We start from the raw sequence: 19,523 nt of genomic DNA on the forward strand, positions 1-19,523 counted from the left end.
TTTCTGGATTTTTTCACCATTTTTTCTTTCCCCTCATTCCTTTCATCTCTTTGTTCTTTCCTTTTCCTTAGGAAAAACTTCCTGTCTCCTTTCTATTCCTCCTCCTTCATCTCTGCTCTACTCCTGACATGCAGCTTGTGGAAATATAGTGGACCAGACAGATTTTTCTTAGTTGTATATATTCAAATGTTTAATGTTGACAGAACATATTAAATTATGAATATTGCTGCATATAAATACACAATGTGGATTTTACACAGCTATTTAACAACAGAAGACTCATCATAGAATGGTGGTTTCTTATTTTTCTTGTTTTTTATTTTTAGCTTTATGGAGATATAATTGACAAAATTATAATGTATTTAAAGTGTACAGTGTGATGATTTGATATATGTATACATTGTGAAGGGATTCCCACAATCGAGTTAACACATTCATCACCTCACAGTTAGCTTGGTTTTTTTGGTGAGAACATCTAAGCTCCACTGTCACAGCAGATTTCAGTTATACAATAAAGTATTATCAACTGTACTCACCATATTATACATTAGATCCTCAGACCCTATTCATCTTACAACTGAAAGTTTGTACTCTTTTACCAACCTCTTGCAATTTCTCCCACTGCGCCCCCAGCCCTTGGCAACCACCATTCTACTCTGTTTCCATAAGCTCAACATTTTTTTTTTTTAAGATTCTACATATAAGTGATACCACGCAGGATGTGTCTTCTGTCTTGCTTATTTCTCTTAGTGTAATGCCCTCCAGGTTTATCCATGTTGTTGCAAATGGCAAGATTTCCTTTTTTTTAAGACTGAATAATATTCCATTACATATGTATGTGTATATTTTTAGTATGTGTGGTTTCTTGTTTTAAAGTACTGTCGGAATACCTTACACTGGTTCTGTGCCTGCCTTTTTCTATATCCCATAGTAAGCTCTGTAAATTGTGTAAATTAAGCTGTTTACAACTAAGGACCATGTTTTTATGTTTTTTAAACTTCAAATTAGTGCTCATTTAATTGAATTCATTTGGCTAATCTATCTTAAAAAGTTGTTAAATTGTTACTGAATTATGTGTTTACAGTGAGGAAGAACAGATAGATTGTTTCTAAAGATGAAATGTACTTCAGTCTTTAAAAGCACATTCAATCCATAAAATTTAATCAGTATATAAAAGTCTGTATTTTATTATTATACCTATAAGGTTCTACACTCTTTTAATTGTTGAAAAATAAAAAGATAATCTAAAAGGGTTTTAATTATTAAAGGTTCATGTGCACTTTATAGGAACTCATTTTCCAGAGGCTTTTTCTGTGTTTATTAGGCTCAGTAGTGATCTACTGAATTCACTCCTAAGACCCACTCAGATCCCAACTAAGAAATGTTAGAAAAGTATAAATTAAATTTGCTTTTGTGGGTCCCTTCTGTGGCTAATTTTTATATGTCACCCTCCTTTTTCTTTTTTTAAAGCTGTGTGGTAATTAGTTGCCATGGCTATATTTGAGCTTGTTTGAAAACTAGGAATACGTATTAGTTTGCTCCTTGATAAATTCGTTTGAAAGAAGTTAATCTGAATTTAAAATAAAGCTAGATTTAACAGCATATATAAGGTATAAACAATTTTGATGAATACATACGCAAAATGTTATTTAACTTACTAATGATTAGTGTCATTCATATCAGATCGGGACATTTGGATTCTTTGAGAAAAGTAGGTTTTAAAATAAAATCTTAATTTAGTATCAATGAATACACATGGAATTTCTCTTCTTTTCAGTGCGTATTGTTGAGAATGTAGGGAAAATAGAGATTGTTCTAAAGAAAAAAGAGAATACTTCTTGGAAATGTCTTGGTCATCCCCTGGAGAATCATAATTCACTTGTTCCAAAGAAGGATGCAGGTATGCTGTGCTGTTATTGAGTTCTGTGCTCATGAAATTGTTGTGTTAGTGGCACAACTGTGCCAGAGTTTGGAAGGCCACTTTGGAGTGAGTCAAAGGGTCCTTGTTATCTCCCTCTAAAAAGTTGAAAAGTGACATTGTATCTGTTGTCCACTTTTTTAATTGAGAGATAATTGACATATAACATTATATTATTTTCAGGTGTGTAACTTGATGATTTGGTATTTGTATGTGTTGTGAAATGATCACCACAATAAGTCTAGTTAATATCTGTCACCGTACAGTTACCAAAAAAATTTTTTCTTGTGATGAGGACTTTTAAGATCTACTCTCTTAGCAACTTTCACATATGCATTACAGTATTATTAACTGTGGTCACCATAGAGTACATTACATCCCTGTGACTTACTTATTTTACAGCTGGAAGTATATAGCTTTTGACCCCCTTAACCCATTTCACCCACCTCCTACTTCTGGCAACCACCAATCTGTTCTCTGTATCTATGAGCTCAGTATATTTGTTTCTTTGTTTTTTAGATTCCACATATAAGTGAGATCATACAGTATTTGTCTTTCTCTAACTTATTTCACTTAGCCTAATGCCCCCAAGGTCCACCTGTGTTGTTGCAAATGGCAAGATTCCATTCTTTTTAATGGCTGAATAGTATTCCACACATCTTCTTTATCCATTCATCCATCAGTGGACACTTAGGTTGTTTCTGTATCTTGGCTTTTGTCAATAATGCTGCAGCGAACATTGAGGTGCATATGTATTTTCAAATTAGTGTTTCATTTTCTTCGAATAAATACCCAGAAGTGGAATTGCTGGGTCTTATGGTAGTTCTATTTTTAATTTTTTGAGGAACTTCCATACTGTTTTCCATAGTGGGTGCACCAATTTACATTCCCACCAACAGTGCACATGGATTCCCTTTCCTCCAATACATGTTATTTCTTGTCTTTTTGATAATAGTCATTCTAACAGGTGTGAGGTGTATCTCATTGTGGTTTTGATTTGCATTTCCCTGATGCTTAGTGATGTTGAGCATCTTTTCAAATACCTGTTGGCCATCTGTATGTCTTCGGAAAAATGTCTACAGTCATGTGCCACATGATGACATGTTGGTCAATGATGGATGGCATATTTGACGGTGGTCCCATAAGATTGGTACAATATAGCCTAAGTGTGTAATAGGCTATACCATACAGGTTTGTGTAAGTCTACTCTGTGATGTTCACACAATGACAAAATTGCCTAATGACACATTTCTCAGAATATATCCCCATTGTTAAGAGACGAATGACTGTATTCAGATCTCTGCCCATTTTTGATCAGACTGGTTTTTTGCTATTAAGTTGTATGCTTTTAGAATCAGGTTCAAAAAATCGTTACCAAGACCAATGTCAAGGAGCTTATTACTGCCTGTGTTTTCTTCTAGGTGTTTTTATGGTTTCAGGTCTTAGATTTAAGGCTTTAATCCATTTTGAGTTAATATTTGTGTATGGTGTTAGATAGCAGTCTAGTTTGATTCTTTTGTGTATGGCTGTTCAATTTTCCCAGCACCATTTATTGAATGGACTGTCTTTTCCTGATTGTATATTCTTGCCTTCTTTGTAATAAATTAATTCACCATATATACCTGGGTTTATTTCTGAGCTCTCTATTCTGTTCTATTGGTCTATGTGTCTGTTTTTGTGCTGATAGCATGCTATTTTGATTACTATAGCTTTGTAATATAGTTTGAAATCAGGGAGCATGATGCCTCCAGCTTTGTTCTTCTTTTTCAAGATTCCTTTGGCTATTTGGGGTCTTTCATGTTTCAATAGAAATTTTAGGGTTTTTGTTCTATTTCTGTGAAAAATATCACTGGAATTTTGATAGGGATTGCATTGAATCTGTAGATTGCTTTGGATAGTATAGACATTTTAACAATATTAATTCTTCCAATCCATGAGCATGGAACATCTTTCTATTTTTTTGTGTCTTTTTCAATTTCTTTCATCAGTGTCTTCTAGTTTTCGGCATACAGGTCTTTCATCTCATTGGTTAAATTTACTCCTAGGTATTTTATTCTTTTCGATGCAATTGTAAATGCAATTTTTTCTTAATTTCTCTTTCTGATAGTTTGTTATTGGTGTATAGAAATCCAACAGAATTTTTGTATGTTGATTTTGTATCATGCAGCTTTATTGAATTCATTTATTAGTTCTAACAGTTTTTTGGTAGCATCTTTATAGAGTTTTCTTATGTAATATCGTATTGTCTGCAAATAGTGACAGTTTCACTTCTTCCTTTCCAATTTGGATGCCTTTTATTTCTTTTTCTTGCTCTAATTGCTCTGCCTAGGATTTCCAATACTTTGCTGACTAAAAGTGGTGAGGGTGGACATTCTTGTGTTGTTCCTCATCTTAGAGGAAAAGCTTTCAGCTTTTCACTGTTGAGTATGATGTTAATTATGGGCTTGTCACAGATGGCCTTTATTATATTGAGATATGTTCCCTCTGTACTGAGTTTGTTGAGAGTTTTTATCATAAATGAGGTTGAATTTTGTCACATGCTTTTTTTGCATCTATCGAGATGATCGTATGATTTTTATCCTTTATTTTGTTAATGTGGTGTATCACATTGATTGATTTGCAGACTTTGAATCATTCTTGTATCCCCAGAATAAATCGCACGTGATCATTGTGTATGATCCTTTTAATGCACTGTTGAATTCAGTTTGCTAATATTTTGTTGAGGATTTTTGCATCTATGTTTGTAAGGGATATTAGCCTGTAATTTTCTTTTCTTGTGGTGTCCTTGTCTGGTTTTGGTATCGTGGTAATGTTATCCTTGTAAAATGAGTTTGGAAGCATTCCCTCCTCTTCTATTTTTTGGACTTTTGTTTTTTAGGAGGTTTTTGATTACTGATTCAATCTCCTTACTAGTAACTTGTCTATTCAGATTTTCTATTTCTCCATGATTCAGTATTAGAAGGTTGTATGTTTCTAGGAATTTATCCATTTCTTCTACATTATCCAGTTTATTGGTATATAGGTTTTCATAGTATTCTTTTATGATGCTTTGTATTTCTGTGGTATCAGTTATAACATCTCCTCTTTCATTGCTGATTTTATTTGAGCCCTCTCTTTTTTTCTGGTAAGTCTAGTAAAGATTTGTCAGTTTTATTTATCTTTTCAAAGAACCAGCTCTTAGTTTCATTGATCTTTTCAATGATCTCTTTTATTGTCTTTTTAGTCTTTATTTAATTTATTTCCCCTATCTTTATTATTTCCTTCCTTCTACAAACTTTGGGCTTCATTTGTTCTTCTTTTTCTAGTTCCTTGCGGTGTAAACTTAGGTTGTTTATTTAAAATTTTTTTTTGAGGTAGGCATTTAGCACTGTGAACTTCCCTCTTAGAATGGCTTTTGCTGCATCCCATAAATTTTAATATATTGTATTTCCATTTTCATTTGTCTCAAGGTATTTTTTGATTTCTTCATTGATCCATTGGTTGTCAGTAGCATGTTGTTTAATCTCTATGTATTTGTGAATTTTCCACTTTTCTTCTTGTAATTGATTTCTTTTCACACCTTGTGGTCAGAAAAGATGCTTGATATGATTCAGTCTTTTAAAATGTATTAAGACTTGTTTTGTGGCCTAACATGTGATCTATACTCAAGAATGTTTCATGTGCACTTGAGAAACATGTGTATTCTGCTGCTTTTGGGTAGAATGTTCTATATAGGTATGTCTGTTAAGTCCTTCTGCTCTAATATGTTGTCTAAGGCCAATGTTTCTTTATTGATTCTCTGTCTGGATGATCTATTCATTGATGTAAGTGATATATTAAAAGTCCCCTACTATTATCGTATTACTATCAATTTCTCCCTTTAGGTCTGTTAGTATTTGCTTTATATATTTAGGTGCTCCCCTGTTGAGTGCATAAATATTCAGAAATGTTAAATGCTCTTGTTGGGTTCACCTCTTTGTCATTATGTAATGCCCTTCTTTGTCTCTGATTACAGTCTTTGTTTTAAAGTCTATTTTGTGTGATATAAGTATAGCTACCCCAGCTTTCTTTTGGTTTCCATTTGCATAGAAAAATCTTTTTCTATCCCTTCACTTTCAGTCTGCGTGTGTCCTTACATCTGAAGTGAGTCTCTTGGGTAGCATGTAGATGGTTCTTGGTTTTTTATCCATTCACTTGTCCTATGTCTTTAGATTAGTCCATTTACATTTAAAGTGATTATTGATAGATATGTACTTATTTTGTTATGTTTTTCTGGCTGTTTTGTAGTTCCTCTAGTTCCTTTCTTTTTCTTTTGCTGTCTTCCTTTGTAGTTTGATGATTTTCTTTAGTGATATGCTTAGATCCTTTTCTCATTATCTTTTGTGTATCTACTATAGATTTTTGCTTTGTGGTTACCATGAGGTTATATATAACAGCCTATATTTGTAACTTAAATTGTAGCAATTTAAGGTGATGGCAACTTAAGTTTGGTCTCATTCTAACATTCTACATTTTTACCTCTCCTTTTTATGGGTTTTTTTTCACATTTTACATCTTTTTATCTTGTGTATGCCTTAACTAATTATTGAGGTTATAGTTATTTTTACCACTTTTGCCTTTAACCTTCCTACTAGCTTTATAAGTGATTAATCCACTACCTTTACTATATGTTTACCTTTACCAATGAAATTTGTGCTTTCATATGTTTTCTTGTTACTAATTAGCATACTTTCTTTTCAGCTTAAAAAAGTCCCTTTAACATTTCTCGTAAGGCAGGTTTACTGGTGATGAACTCCTTTAGCTTTTGCTTGTCTGGAAAACTGTTTTATTAATAGAGATTAAATTTCTGACTCTACTGTCTAATGTTTAAGCAGAACAAACTCATTAGGTAATGATACCTGAATGAGGAAGCCCACTTGTGCTTAGACTGTTGTCCGACCATTCACTCCTATAGGTTCCTTTTTATAAAAGGTTCAAAAAACGAGTTTAAGTTTATGCCTTGTATGCCCATCTCAGACTTTTATATTAAAGAAGACATGTTTATTGTTTTTCTGCTTCCCTGAACCAGTTTCTCAGTTTACTCCCAAAGGATGTAATTCATTTCCTTTCTTTGTTTTATTTCTTCTTTCATTTCCTTTCTTCCTTTATTTTTTTAAGCCTTTTATCTAAGTATAGCATATTTACAGAAAAGAGTGCATATTATAAGTGTTCTATTGATAAATTTTCACCTAGTGAACACATTCTATATTTTCTCTCTGGATTTTGGTAGGATTTGCTCCTTGTTCCAAGTGTTTTTAAATTTCACAATTTGGTATGCCTTAGTATGGGTCTATTTTCATCCTTTGTGCTGGTTGTCCTTCTCGTGTGCTGTCTTTTCATTATGGAAACTTAGCACCTTCAAGTGTGGGAAATATTGATTTTCCTTCCCTTTATGGTCTGGTTTTGCTTTCTAGAAGTATTCTTATTTTAAACCTCCTTAACAGGTCCTCTAGTTAGCTTATCTTTTCTCTTATTTTCAGTTTTATCCTTTTGTTCTATTTTTGGGGGAGATTTCTTCAGCTGTGTCTTCCTGCTCTTCTGTTGAGTTACTGATTTCTGCTATCATATTTTTAACCTCTAAGAACTATTTTGACTTCTGTTTCTTTGTTTTAGCATCTCATTCTCCCTAGCTTCTCTTCTCTTTTTAAGTATTACTGATAACGTTTTAGAGTTGTCTTCTCCCTGTGTAACCTCTGTGTCCCCAAAGTTTGTTTTTTTGTTTTGGTCTGCCTTTCATATTAGATGCTTCCTTTGTATGTATGCTGATCCTTGACTGTCTGCTCATATTTCAGGGTGGAACTCAAAAAGCTGATTGGAAACTCTATGCATGTGGGTGTTACTTGTTGACAGTAATATTCACTATATGGCTGGATCATTTCCTTGGGAAAAGTTTAATGCCAGTATTTTGTTAGATCTCCAGAGTAAACAATCTCCTACCTTACACTCAACATTTTAGAAATCATGTAGGGAAAGAAGGATGGGTGTCTGTAAAATTAATATCCTTTGCTTTTTTCCTAGTATACTATACTAGTTTGCTAGGGCTGCCATAAAAAATGCCACAGGCTAGGTGGTCTCACAGCAGAAATTTATTTTCTCACAGCTCTGGAAGCTAGAATTCTGAGATCATGGTGTTGGCAAGGTTGATTTCTTCTGAGGCCTCTCACCTTGGCTTGTAGATGGCCGTCCTCACATGGTCTTCCCTTTGTGTGTGTCTGTGTCTCTATTGCGTCTTCTTACAAGGACATCAGTCATAGTGGATTAGGGACCACACTGATGATCTCATTTCAACTTAATTACCTTTTAAAGACCCTATCTCACATTCTGAGGTACTGGGGGTTACGACTTCAATGTAAAAATAGACGGGGATACACTTCAGCCTATAACATATACCCAATCTAGAGACCCTTTGTTTTCCCTCTAAAGAGTAAACTTAGAATATTTGGCCAGAATAGGAGAAGGTCAGTCATGGGGCCTTCTAAATACTAAGTACTAAGTGCTAAGTAGAGGAGGACTTCCGAAGGGGTGAAGGGCTGGGGAAACTAGGCTTCTCAAATGAACTTTCATCCAGAAAGGAGTTTTAGCTGCACCTTCACTCTGATTGCAGAGCCTTAAAGGGGTGTTTTGTCGTGAGTGAGTCGCGTCTTGGCTTTCCGTCCCTCTAGCGTGGGATTCCGCTTTACTGAGTCTGCTGAGGCAGTCACCAGTCATTACTTGGCCTTGTCAGTTCCCAAAGTTTTCTTGCTTTTTCTTATTTGCCTTCTTCCTGTCCTTGCAGGCTTATGCCTTAAAAAACAAGCAAATACACACCAAAAACATCTTTGCTGTTATTTTAGGGGGTTAGAAGGAACTAACTGCGTTTATTCACTTTAGCATCTTTAAATATTTAAAATTACTATAAATATTTGAAATTATAAAGATATATTTGAGGATAATATTTTAATTTTCAGAAAAGTATCAGTTAGCCTTACTTTGAGTACATACTTTGTGTAGAAGGCTGTTTTCGGTACTGTGAGATAAAACAACAAAAACGCATCCGAAATTATTTTTCCCTGGTGGAAGAAAGAACATACACTGACATGAGATTAAAGCATACTTTTATTAAAAAAACAGGCCAACAAGGGCAAGTTATGTAGTACAAACTGAATATATCCTGAGGCAACCCAAAGTGAACAGATGTGGATGAGTTTGATCTTGAATGACTCCCTGAAGGAGATGAATTTCAAGCAGTGTTTTGAAAGTGACTTTAAAAAAAGAACCGACAGCAAAAAACCGCAGGGCTTTCCACGGAGAGCTTCAGATTCTTGCTGAGTACTTATGGTGCCGGGCATTTTGCAGGTTGCAGAGAAAGAAAAACATAAGCCATGTGTGGGAACGGTCAGATAGATTAATGGTACCGGAGCATGAGGTCTGAATTTCCTGGTATTAGACAGAGAGAGAGCATAAAGGAATAGCAGCGTGATCTGGCGGATCAGAAGAGAATAGGTAAAAGACAATGAAAATGAAAAGAAATGTTACTAAAATAAAATCTCTTCCCCTGAAATTATCTGTCTAGTGATTGAGAAAGCTTAGGCAGACCAGCTAAAACCTAATAAATGATCCCCAGAAGCAAGGCTGACCTTCATTTGGAAATGGTTAGAATGAGCATCGTCTAGGTATTCTTCCCTGTAATTTCCGGAGGCTTTCCATGAACTCTTTTATCCCTGCCATAAATTTCACTTGAGTCATGAAACACCGTGGTTAGCTTTAGCTTTCTTGTCTGAAATTGAAGCCACGCATGTATTTCAGAGGTTAGAGGATATTTTTATTTATTTGACTGAATTAGCAAAGATAATTTCTTCTTTGTCCTTTCCCCTCCTTAAATCATGACAAAAACCGTAGATTTTATTCACTAGTAAAGCTGAATACTTACATCGTCAAAGTATTATTATTAACTTGCTGTCAGTAACTTCAAATGTTTACAACCCATCATGTGGTTCCTAGGTTTTCAATATATATTACTAAAATTATTGACTTTTGTGATATTAGCATCCTGGCTTCCTCTTATTGAAGTTTCTTAGCTAAAACAGTTTTAGTTTGAAAATAAATATGTAAGTTGAAGACTTTTAATATGATACCGTCTCATGTCAAATACAAAAAATTAAAATACAACAGAGAACATAATCAGAGAAGAGAAACTACTTCATTTTTACCTTTAATACAAATATAATAGGTGATATTTTAAATTGTATTAGTGGAATTAGACTACCATTTATAAATTGGATGCTTCCAATCATTTTTTTCTCCCCAAAGATGATGATTATGAGTGAGGTGTTGTGTGTGTGTCTGTGCGTGATGGTTGAGGAACTCATTTGTCTATTAAGGATCAGAAACTAATAGATAATTGCGTTACTATTTCTGTACCCAAGCTAAAATTTTATTTTAGTTGTGATTGCCTGTAATATGAGAACTTTGATCACCAAAGGTAATTTTAAAGATTTGGCAATAAACAACTCAGTAAATGAATCTTGGGATACAAAATTGTAAACAAGATTTTTAAAACCTGTCGCAATTTTGATGTTGGCAGCCATTTATAAACCTTTAGGTTAGATATATATATTGAATCTGTAACTCTCTTAATTTAAGTCGAGCTATATGAAATTGCTGATATTTAACTATTTTTAACTTAGAAAACTGGCAGTTTTGCATGGTTTGACTTATACTTTCATCAGAACTTCCTAACTGCTGAAATCACACGCACACACCCACACCCACACCCACACGCACACACACACTGTGAAGTACTGTCTGTACTTGTAAATGTGCCTGTCACTCCACCGTAAGCAGTCATTTAACTGAGACTTTCTGTAGGGCCCATGACTCTGCAGGTGAGCTGCTTGCTGTCACAGTGAGCAGATCTTTCTGGCAGTGTAGAAAGAGCCACCCTCGGCTCTCCCCAACACTTGCCTGTTCATCCCTGTTTCCTTGCTGCCTAAAACAAGCATTCAGAATGGCTAGAAATGAAGAAATATTGTGGATAGCAAATAAAACTTCACTGTGCTTTGTTCTCTTAAGTTATCTCCTCTGCCTAGCAGAGTTCTTGCTCACACCGTATCTATACAGTCCTTTGGCATCTTGCTGTCGTATTTTAACTTCTATCAGAATGGGCCAAAAATGAAATCTGAAAAACCACAGAATAGATGGGGCAGACTTTAAGTGAGTAAGAAATTATTTACTATATTAAAAGACAAAACAGAAGGAGTTTAAAAACTTGGAATTCAGGTGATTCAGGCACTTCAGTGTGTAATGTGGGCTGAATCATTCGTTATGGAACATGAGCAGAAAGATGATAGGTTTAAAAATGCTCAAATTTAGTGACAATCTTGCTAAATGGTGTGTTTCTAAGGCCCCATTTAATCTAGTCTTGGAGAAAGAGATGCCTTTCTCCTAGTTTAACACTAATGTTTAGCTCTACAAAACCCTCACCTTGAAAGATTCAGTTTACAGCAGTCTAGTTGAGGTAGCAAAACATCTTAATACACTTTAAGAATATTTTGACAATAATAGCTAGAACAAAAAGGAATCTCTGCTTTACTGTCAATTTCATAATACTAATTTAAAAATCATGTATGGGGCCTGGCCTGGTGGTGTAGTGGTTAAGTTCGCATGCTCCACTTTGGCAGCCCGGGCTTTTCAGGTTAGGATCCCTGGAGTGGACCTAGCACCGCTCGTCAAGCCATGCTGTGGCAGCGTCCCACATAAAATAGAGGAAGACTGGCACAGATGGTAGCTCAGCGACAATCTTCCTCAAGCAAAAAGAGGAATGTTGGCAACAGATGTTAGCTCAGGGCCAATCTTCCTCACCAAAAAAACCCCCACAAAAATCATATGTGGAAATTTGCCATCTTTGAGCATTCTGCTTCATCATGTTTTACCCCCATATATGAATAGATATGTGCCCATAGATCTTTATCAATCCTAGTGTTTGAAGATGTGTTGTGAATGTATTTTTATTCATATATATAAGAGTGGTTTGGGTGAGGATGATAAAACTATACTACTAGAGACTAAATGAAAGTCTTATCAAAGTTAGTGAAAAGATTGAATAATTTTTTTAAAAACCACAAAATTAATGCAGTTATGTAATACTTGTAAGAGCATGTAATAACTCAAACTTTGTTGTTTCGTCGGTGTAGCAACGTATTCTAAGGACTTTATGAATTTGAGCATCAGTAGTCAAAATGTTAAACATTTGTACAGTGCTTAAAAATAATTTGTACTCAAGTGTTCTGAACATCATCCCTGCCGTCAAGTCCATTGCCCATCAAGGTCCCTGTCTTGGCAGAAACAGATAGCTAACAAGGCTGAATCAGCCTGGCCCCTACTATAGGAACTGTGACAGATTCTAAATAGAATGTCTGTTGAATTGATGGCTGTAGGTTGTGGTGTTTTCTGTGAGGACATATCTAGATATGTATATTAATATATTTTTAAGTATTGTAGATGTTAGTATGTTTAGGGCTGTTTCCTTTCCAACGACTGCATCTTTAAGTGTGTAGTCCCAGTAATTGGTTGCTCTACGTTGCTTCAGGGAGATGGTGGAGGAATAAATGAGTAAAGGTAGATTGCAAATTGGGAGGTAAGTAAATGGCATTTAGGTACCTGAAAGTAGTAAAGAGTGCTAAGAAGAAGTACGATTGAGCAGAACAATAGGGAAGGAGGATATTCAAGAAGATGTACCTGGGATGAATCTTGACTTGCTAAGCTGGTTCCTTAATTTGGACATTAAATCGTTAGTAGGGAGTTATAAAGGCTGGAGGAAATCTGTAATTATTTGTGCTTGAACTGACATGGTTAAAAAAAAGAGGAAGACACTAAAGACTCCCTTGCTAGTCTGGAAGAGTGGCTCTCATACATTTTGAACAAGGCCTGTGAATTTGGGCAAGAAACTCTGATAACTTCTTGCCCCATTCCACATCTTCTCCAGCCGCTCTGTGACCTTGGGCAAGCTGTTTAACTTCTGTAGCCTGTTTCCAGTAGGGAAAATCAGAGTGGATAGGTGCGTACCAGCGTACTGAGTTCACCCAGGGGTTGAAGGCCAGATGGAGGGCAGTGTGGACTCCTAGTCCAGTGTTTTCTGTTCTATCTCCCACTGAAGACTTTGTCTATATTTTAAGCTTGTGAAATCCTGTTACTTAGAAGGAAAAATATAGTTTCTTTTCAACAAGAAGAAAAAGGTATGCCCAAATTGTCACATTATCCTCAGTGTTTCAGTATCACCCCAAGTAACATTATATGTATGTTATTAAAAGAAGTGAGGTATTTTGGGCAGAAATTTTTCTGTCTTATGTTTTTGTTTCACCATCTTATGTTTATTTTCAATTTCTCATTTTCTTGTATAATTATCTGTACTTACAAAGCTGAAAACCTGACACTTAAATAATGGCATTATCCAGACTGAAGTAGCAAGCTCATCTACTTTATCCTTTTTATTCCTTCTTTTTCAGTTCCATCTGTTTATGCTGTCTCTGTCCTCAGTGCAATTGAAAGATGAAACCTTTCTTAAATTTGTCTTAAAACTTTTAGGACCTCTAGTTAGAATGTATTTCTTTTTTTTTTCAAATTCTTAACTTTTTTTCCAATTATTTTATAAGTGAAAATTATTAAACTGTCATAATGGTTTATAAGATTGATTAATTTCAGGTATACATTATTTATCAGTTTCTATATAGACTGCATTGTCCTCACAACCAGTAATCCAGTTTTAATCGGTCACCATACATATGTGCCTCTTTACCCCTTTCACCCGTCCCCCAGCTCCCTTCCCCTCTGGTAACCAATAATCTATTCTCTTTATCCATGTGTTTGTTTATCTTCCAAACATGAGTAAAATCATGCAGTATTTGCCTTTCTCAGTCTGGCTTATTTCACTTAACATCATGCCTTCAAGGTCCATCCATGTTGTTGCAAATAGGACGATTTTGTCTTTTTTATGGCTGAGTAGTATTCCATTGTATATACGTACCACATCTTCTTTACCCATTCATCCATAGAAGAGCACGTGTATTGCTTCCAGGACCTGGCTATTGTGAATTATGCTGCAGTGAACACAGAGGTGCATAAATCTCTTTGAATTGTTGATTTCAGGTTCTTTAGATAAATACCCAGTAGTGGGATAGCTGGGTCATATAGTATTTCTCTTTTTGATTTTTTGGGAAATCTCCATGCTATTTTTCATAATGGCTACACCAATTTGCATTCCTACCAACAATGTATGAGGGTTCCATTTTCTCCACATCCTCTCCAACATCTGTTGTTTTTTATCTTGGTAATTATAGCCATCTGACAGGTGTAAGGGGATATCTCATTGTAGTTTTGATTTGCATATCCATAATAATTAGTGATACTGAACATCTTTTCATGTGTTTATTGGCCATCTGTATATCTTCTTTGGAAAAAATGTCTGTTCATATCCTCTGCCCATTCTTTGATTGGGTGGTTTGTTTTTAGGTTGTTGACTTGTATGAGTTCTTTATATATTTTGGAAATTAACCCTTTGTTAGATATATGATTTGCAAATATTTTCTCCCAGTTGGTGGGTCATCTTTTTGGTTTGTTTATGGTTTCCTTTGCCTTGCAGAAGCTTTTTATTCTGATGTAGTCCCATTTGTTTATTTTTTCTTTTATTCCCCTTGCCTGAGTAGACATGGTTTTTGAAAAGATGCTGCTAAGACCAATGTCAGAGAGTGTGCTGCCTATATTTTCTTCTAGGAATTTTATGGTTTCAGGTCTTACATTCAAGTCTTTAATCCATTTTGAGTTGGTTTTTCTGTATGGTGCAAGATAATGGTCCATTTTCATTCTTGTGTGTGTGGCTGTCCAGTTTTCCCAACATCATTTATTAAAGAGACTTTCCTTTCTTCATTGTATTCTTCTTGGCTCCTTTGTCGAAGATTAACTATCCATAGATGTGTGATTTTATTTCTGGGCTTTCAGTTCTGTTCTGTTGATCTGTGTGTCTGTCTTTGTGCCAGTACCATGCTGTTTTGATTACTGTAGCTTTATAGTATATTTTGAAGTCAGGGATTGTGATGCCTGAAGGCTGTTCTTTTTTCTCAGGATTGCTTTGGCTATTCAAGGTCTTTTGTTGCCCCATATAACTTTTAGGATTCTTTGTTCTATTCCCATGAAGGATGTCATTGGGATTCTTATTGGGATTGCATGGAATCTGTAGATTGCTTTAGGTAATATGTTCATTTTTAATTATGTTTATTCTTCAAATTCCTGAACATGGAATATCTTTGTCTTTTGTGATTTCTTTCAACAATGTTTTATGGTTTTCACCTCCTTGATTAATTTATTCCTAGATATTTTATTCTTTTTGTTGAGATTCTGAATGGGATTGTATTCTTGACTTCTCTTTCTGCTAGTTCGTTATTAGTGTATAGAAAAGTAACTGATTTTTCTAAGTTGATTTTCTACCCTGCAACTTTGCTGTGGTTGTTCATTATTTCTAATAGTTTTCTGGTGGATTGTTTAGGCTTTTATATATATAGAATCATGTCATCAGCAAACAGTGAGAGTTTCATTTCTTCCTTTCCAATTTGGATTCCTTTTACTTCTTTCTCTTGCTTAATTGCTCTGGCCAAAACCTCCAGTACTATGTTGAATAGGAGTGGTGAGAGTGGGCACCCTTGTCTTGTTCCTGTTCTCCCAGGGGTGGCTTTCAGTTCTTCACCATTAAGTATGATGTTGGCTGTGGGTTTGTCATATATGGCCTGTATTATATTGAGGCACTTTACTTTTATACCCATTTTATTGAGAGTTTTTATTGTAAATGGATGTTGGATCTTGTCAAATGCTTTCTCTGCATCTATTGAGATAATAATGTCATTTTTATTTCTCATTTTGTTAATGTGGCATATCACCTTGATTGATTTGCAGATGTTGAACCATCCCTGTGTCCTGGGTATACATCACACTTGATCATAGGTTATGATCCTTTTAATGTATTACGGTGTTCGGTTTGCCAATATTTTGTTGAGTATTTTTGCATCTTTGTTCATCAGTGATATTGGCCTGTTATTTTCCTTCTTTGTGCTGTCCTTGCCTCCTTTTGGTATCAGGGTAATATTGGCCTCATAGAATGTGTTACAAAGCATTCTATCTTCTTCAATTTTTTGGAATAGTTTAGGAAGGATAGGTATTAACTCTTCTTTGTATGATTGGTAGACTTCTCTGGAGAAGCCATCTGGTCCTGGACTTTTGTTTTCTGAAAAGTTTTTAATTACTGTTCAATCTTTTTACTTGTGTTTGATCTATTCAGATTCTTTATTTCTTCTTGATTCAGTTTTAGGAGGTTGTATGAGTATAAGAATTTATCCATTTCTTCTAGGTTATTCAGGTTGTGGGCATATAGTTTTTCATAGTATTCTTTTGTAACCCCCCCTTTTTTTTTTGAGGAAGATTAGCCCTGAGCTAACTGCTGCCTGTCCTCCTTTTTTTTTTTGCTGAGGAAGTCTGGCCCTGAGCTAACATCCATGCCCATCTTTCTCTACTTTATATGTGGGACGCCTACCACGGCATGGCGTGCCAAGCGGTGCCATGTCCACACCTGGGATCCGAACCAGTGAACCCCGGGCCACTGAGAAGCGGAACATGCACACTTAACCGCTGCACCACCGGGCCAACCCCTCTTTTATAACCCTTTATATTTCCATGGTGTGCATTGTAATTTCTCCTCTGTGATTTCTAATTTTATTTATTTCAGCCTTCTCACTCTTTTTCTTAGTTTGGTTAAAGGTTTCTCAATTTTGTTTATCTTCTCAAAGAAGCAGCTCTTAGTTTCATTCACCCTTTCTACTATTTTTTTTTAGTCTCTATTTCATATATTTCTGCTCTTATTTTTGTTATTTCTCTCCTTCTGACTTTGGGCTTTGTTTGTTCTTATTTTTCTAGTCCTTTTAGGCGTTGTTTAAGGTTACTTATTTGAAATTTTTCTTGTTTGTTGAGATGGGCCTGTATTGCTATGAATTTCCCTCTTATAACTACTTTTGCTGCATCCCATAAGAGCTGATATGTTGTGTTTTCATTTTCATTTGTCTCCAGGTATTTTTAAATTTCTCTTTTGATTTCTTCATTGATCCAATGGTTGTTCACTAGCATGTTGTTTAGACTCCACATATTTGTGCCTTTCCCAGCTTTTTTCTTGTAGCTAATTTCTAGTTTCATAGCATTGTGGTTGGAAAAGATGCTTGATTTCAATCTTCTTAAATTTATTGAGACTTGCCTTGTTTCCCAAGATATAGTGTATCTTTGAGAATGTTCCATGTGCACTTGAGAAGAATGTGTATTCTGCTTTTTTTGGATGGAGTGCTCTCTATCTGTTAAGTCCATCTGATCAAGTGTTTCATTTAAATCCACTATTTCCTTGTTCACTTTCTGTCTGATCGACCTATCTGTTGATGTAAGTGGGGTGTTGAGGTCCTGTAATATTATTGTGTTGCTGTTAATTTCTCCCTGTAGGTCTGTTAATAGTTGCTTTATGTACTTTGGTGGTCCTGTGTTAGGTGCATATATAATTCTAAGTGTTATGTCCTTTAGGTGGAAAGTCCCTTTTATCATTATATAATACCCCTCTGTGTCTCTCATTGTCTTTTTTATCTTGAAGTTCTGCGTTGTCTGATATAAATACTGAAACAACTGCTTTCTTTTGTTTGTCATTTTCTTGAAATATTGTCATCCATCCCTTTACTCTGAGCCTGTGTTTGTCTGTAGAGCTGAGATGTGCTTCCTGAAGGCAGCGTATTGTTGCTTGTTTTTTAATCCATCCAGCTACTCTTTGTCTTTTGATTGGAGAATTCAACCCATTTACGTTTAGAGTATTTATTGATATATGAAGGCTTAATACTACCACCTTTTCTCTTGTTTTCTGGGTGCTCTGTATTTCCATTTATTCTCTTCCTTAATGTATTTCTGACTGCCATTTCAGTTTGTTGGTTTTGTGATGGTTTTCTCAGTTTTCTATTTATTTATGAATTGTGTCTCTGCTCTGATTTTTTTGTTTTTGGTTACCATGAGGTTTGTATAAAAGCTCTCATAGCTGAGATAGTCTATTTTTTGATAGCCTCTTAGCTCCATTAGCTGAAGCAGGTTCCACCCCTGTCCTCTTCCCCTTCTGAATTATTGTTGTCACAAATTATTCTGTTTTGTGGTGTTAGTTTGTGACTGAGATGAAGTGTTTATAGTTACTTTTAATGCTTTCCTTCCATTTATCATTTTTTTTGGATGAGGAAGATTGGCCCTGAGCTAACATCTGTTGGCAGCCTTCCTCTTTTTCCCTGAGGAAGATTGTCACTGAGCTAACATCTATTCCAATCTTCCTCTATTTTGTATGTGGGACACTATCACAGCATGGCTTTGATGAATCGTGTGTAGATCTGTGCCCAGGATCCAAACCTGCAAAACCTAGGCTGCCAAAGCAGGGTGTGCAAAGTTAACCACTATGCCACCAGGCTCGCCCCTCCTTCCATTTATCTTTTAAGTTATAATTACTTATTTGCTACCCTGTTCTGAAACAGAACTGCAGTTTTCTGATTTTGTCTGTTTATCTCCTTGCTGAAAGCTTTGTAGACCTTTCCCTTTTTGTTTCTGGTATGAGGGCATCCTTGATCATTTCTTGTAGGGGAGGTCTACTGGCAGTTAACTCCTTCAACTTTTGTTTATCTGGGAAAGCTTTTAGTTCACCATCATATGTGAAGGGTAGTTTTGCTAGATAGAGTATTCTTGGCTGAAAGCATTTGTCTTTCAGTATTTTGCATATATCATTCCAATCTCTCCTATCCTGTAAGCTTTCTGCCGAGAAATCCACTGAAAGCCTGATATAGGTTCCTTTGTAGGTTATTTTCTTCTGCCTTGCTGCTTGTAATATTTTTTCTTTGTCATTGACTTTTGACAGTTTTAATATTATATGCCTTGGAGAAGGTCTTTCTGCATTGACGTAATTAGGAGCTCTGTTGGCTTAATGTAGTTGTAAGTCCAGATCCTTTCCCAGGTTTGGGATATTCTCAGCTATCATTTCTTTGAACAAGCTCTCTGCTCCTTTCTCCCTCATTTCTCCTTCTGGAATACCAATAATCCATATGTTATTTTCCTAATTGAGTTGGATATTTCTTGAAGAATTCCTTCATTTTTTTTAAAACCATAATTTTCTCTCCTCCTTCTCTGCATGAAGCATTTCTATCCTCTGAATCACTAATCCTTTCCCCCATAATGTAACCTCTGTTTTATAAGGATTCTAGATTATTTTTTATTTCATTAATTGTGTTCTTCATATCCAGAATTCCTGCTTGGTGTTTTTTTAATACTTTCAATCTCTTTGGTGAAGTATTCCTTCTTCAGAATAATTTCATTCCTGAGCTCATTGAACTGTCTGAGTTTTCTTTTAGCTCATTGAGTTTGTTTATGACAGCTGTTTTGAATTATCTCTCATTTAGATTGTAAATTTCTGTGACTTCAGGATTGGTTTCTGAAGACTTGTCATTTTCCTTCTGCTCTGAATTGTTGCTGTAGTTTCTCATGTTATTTGATGAACTAATCAATTTCCTGGCAC

The 19,523-nt window shown here is 35.3% G+C and overlaps 1 protein-coding gene across 4 annotated transcripts in view; it reads left to right on the top strand.

Annotated features, from left to right (window-relative positions):
* The window catches only part of CYB5R4 (cytochrome b5 reductase 4), an 89,922-nt gene that overhangs the window by 47,369 nt on the left and 23,030 nt on the right, over positions 1–19,523 (top strand). For all 4 annotated transcript variants that reach the window (XM_070633545.1, XM_070633546.1, XM_008513906.2 and 1 more), the window contains exon 10: positions 1,778–1,900. In XM_070633545.1, the coding sequence (XP_070489646.1) occupies positions 1,778–1,900 (123 nt within the window). The remainder of the gene's footprint in view (positions 1–1,777; positions 1,901–19,523) is intronic.

The sequence above is a fragment of the Equus przewalskii genome, chromosome 9 (genome assembly GCF_037783145.1).
Source record: "Equus przewalskii isolate Varuska chromosome 9, EquPr2, whole genome shotgun sequence".
Classification (NCBI taxonomy): Eukaryota; Metazoa; Chordata; class Mammalia; order Perissodactyla; family Equidae; genus Equus; species Equus przewalskii.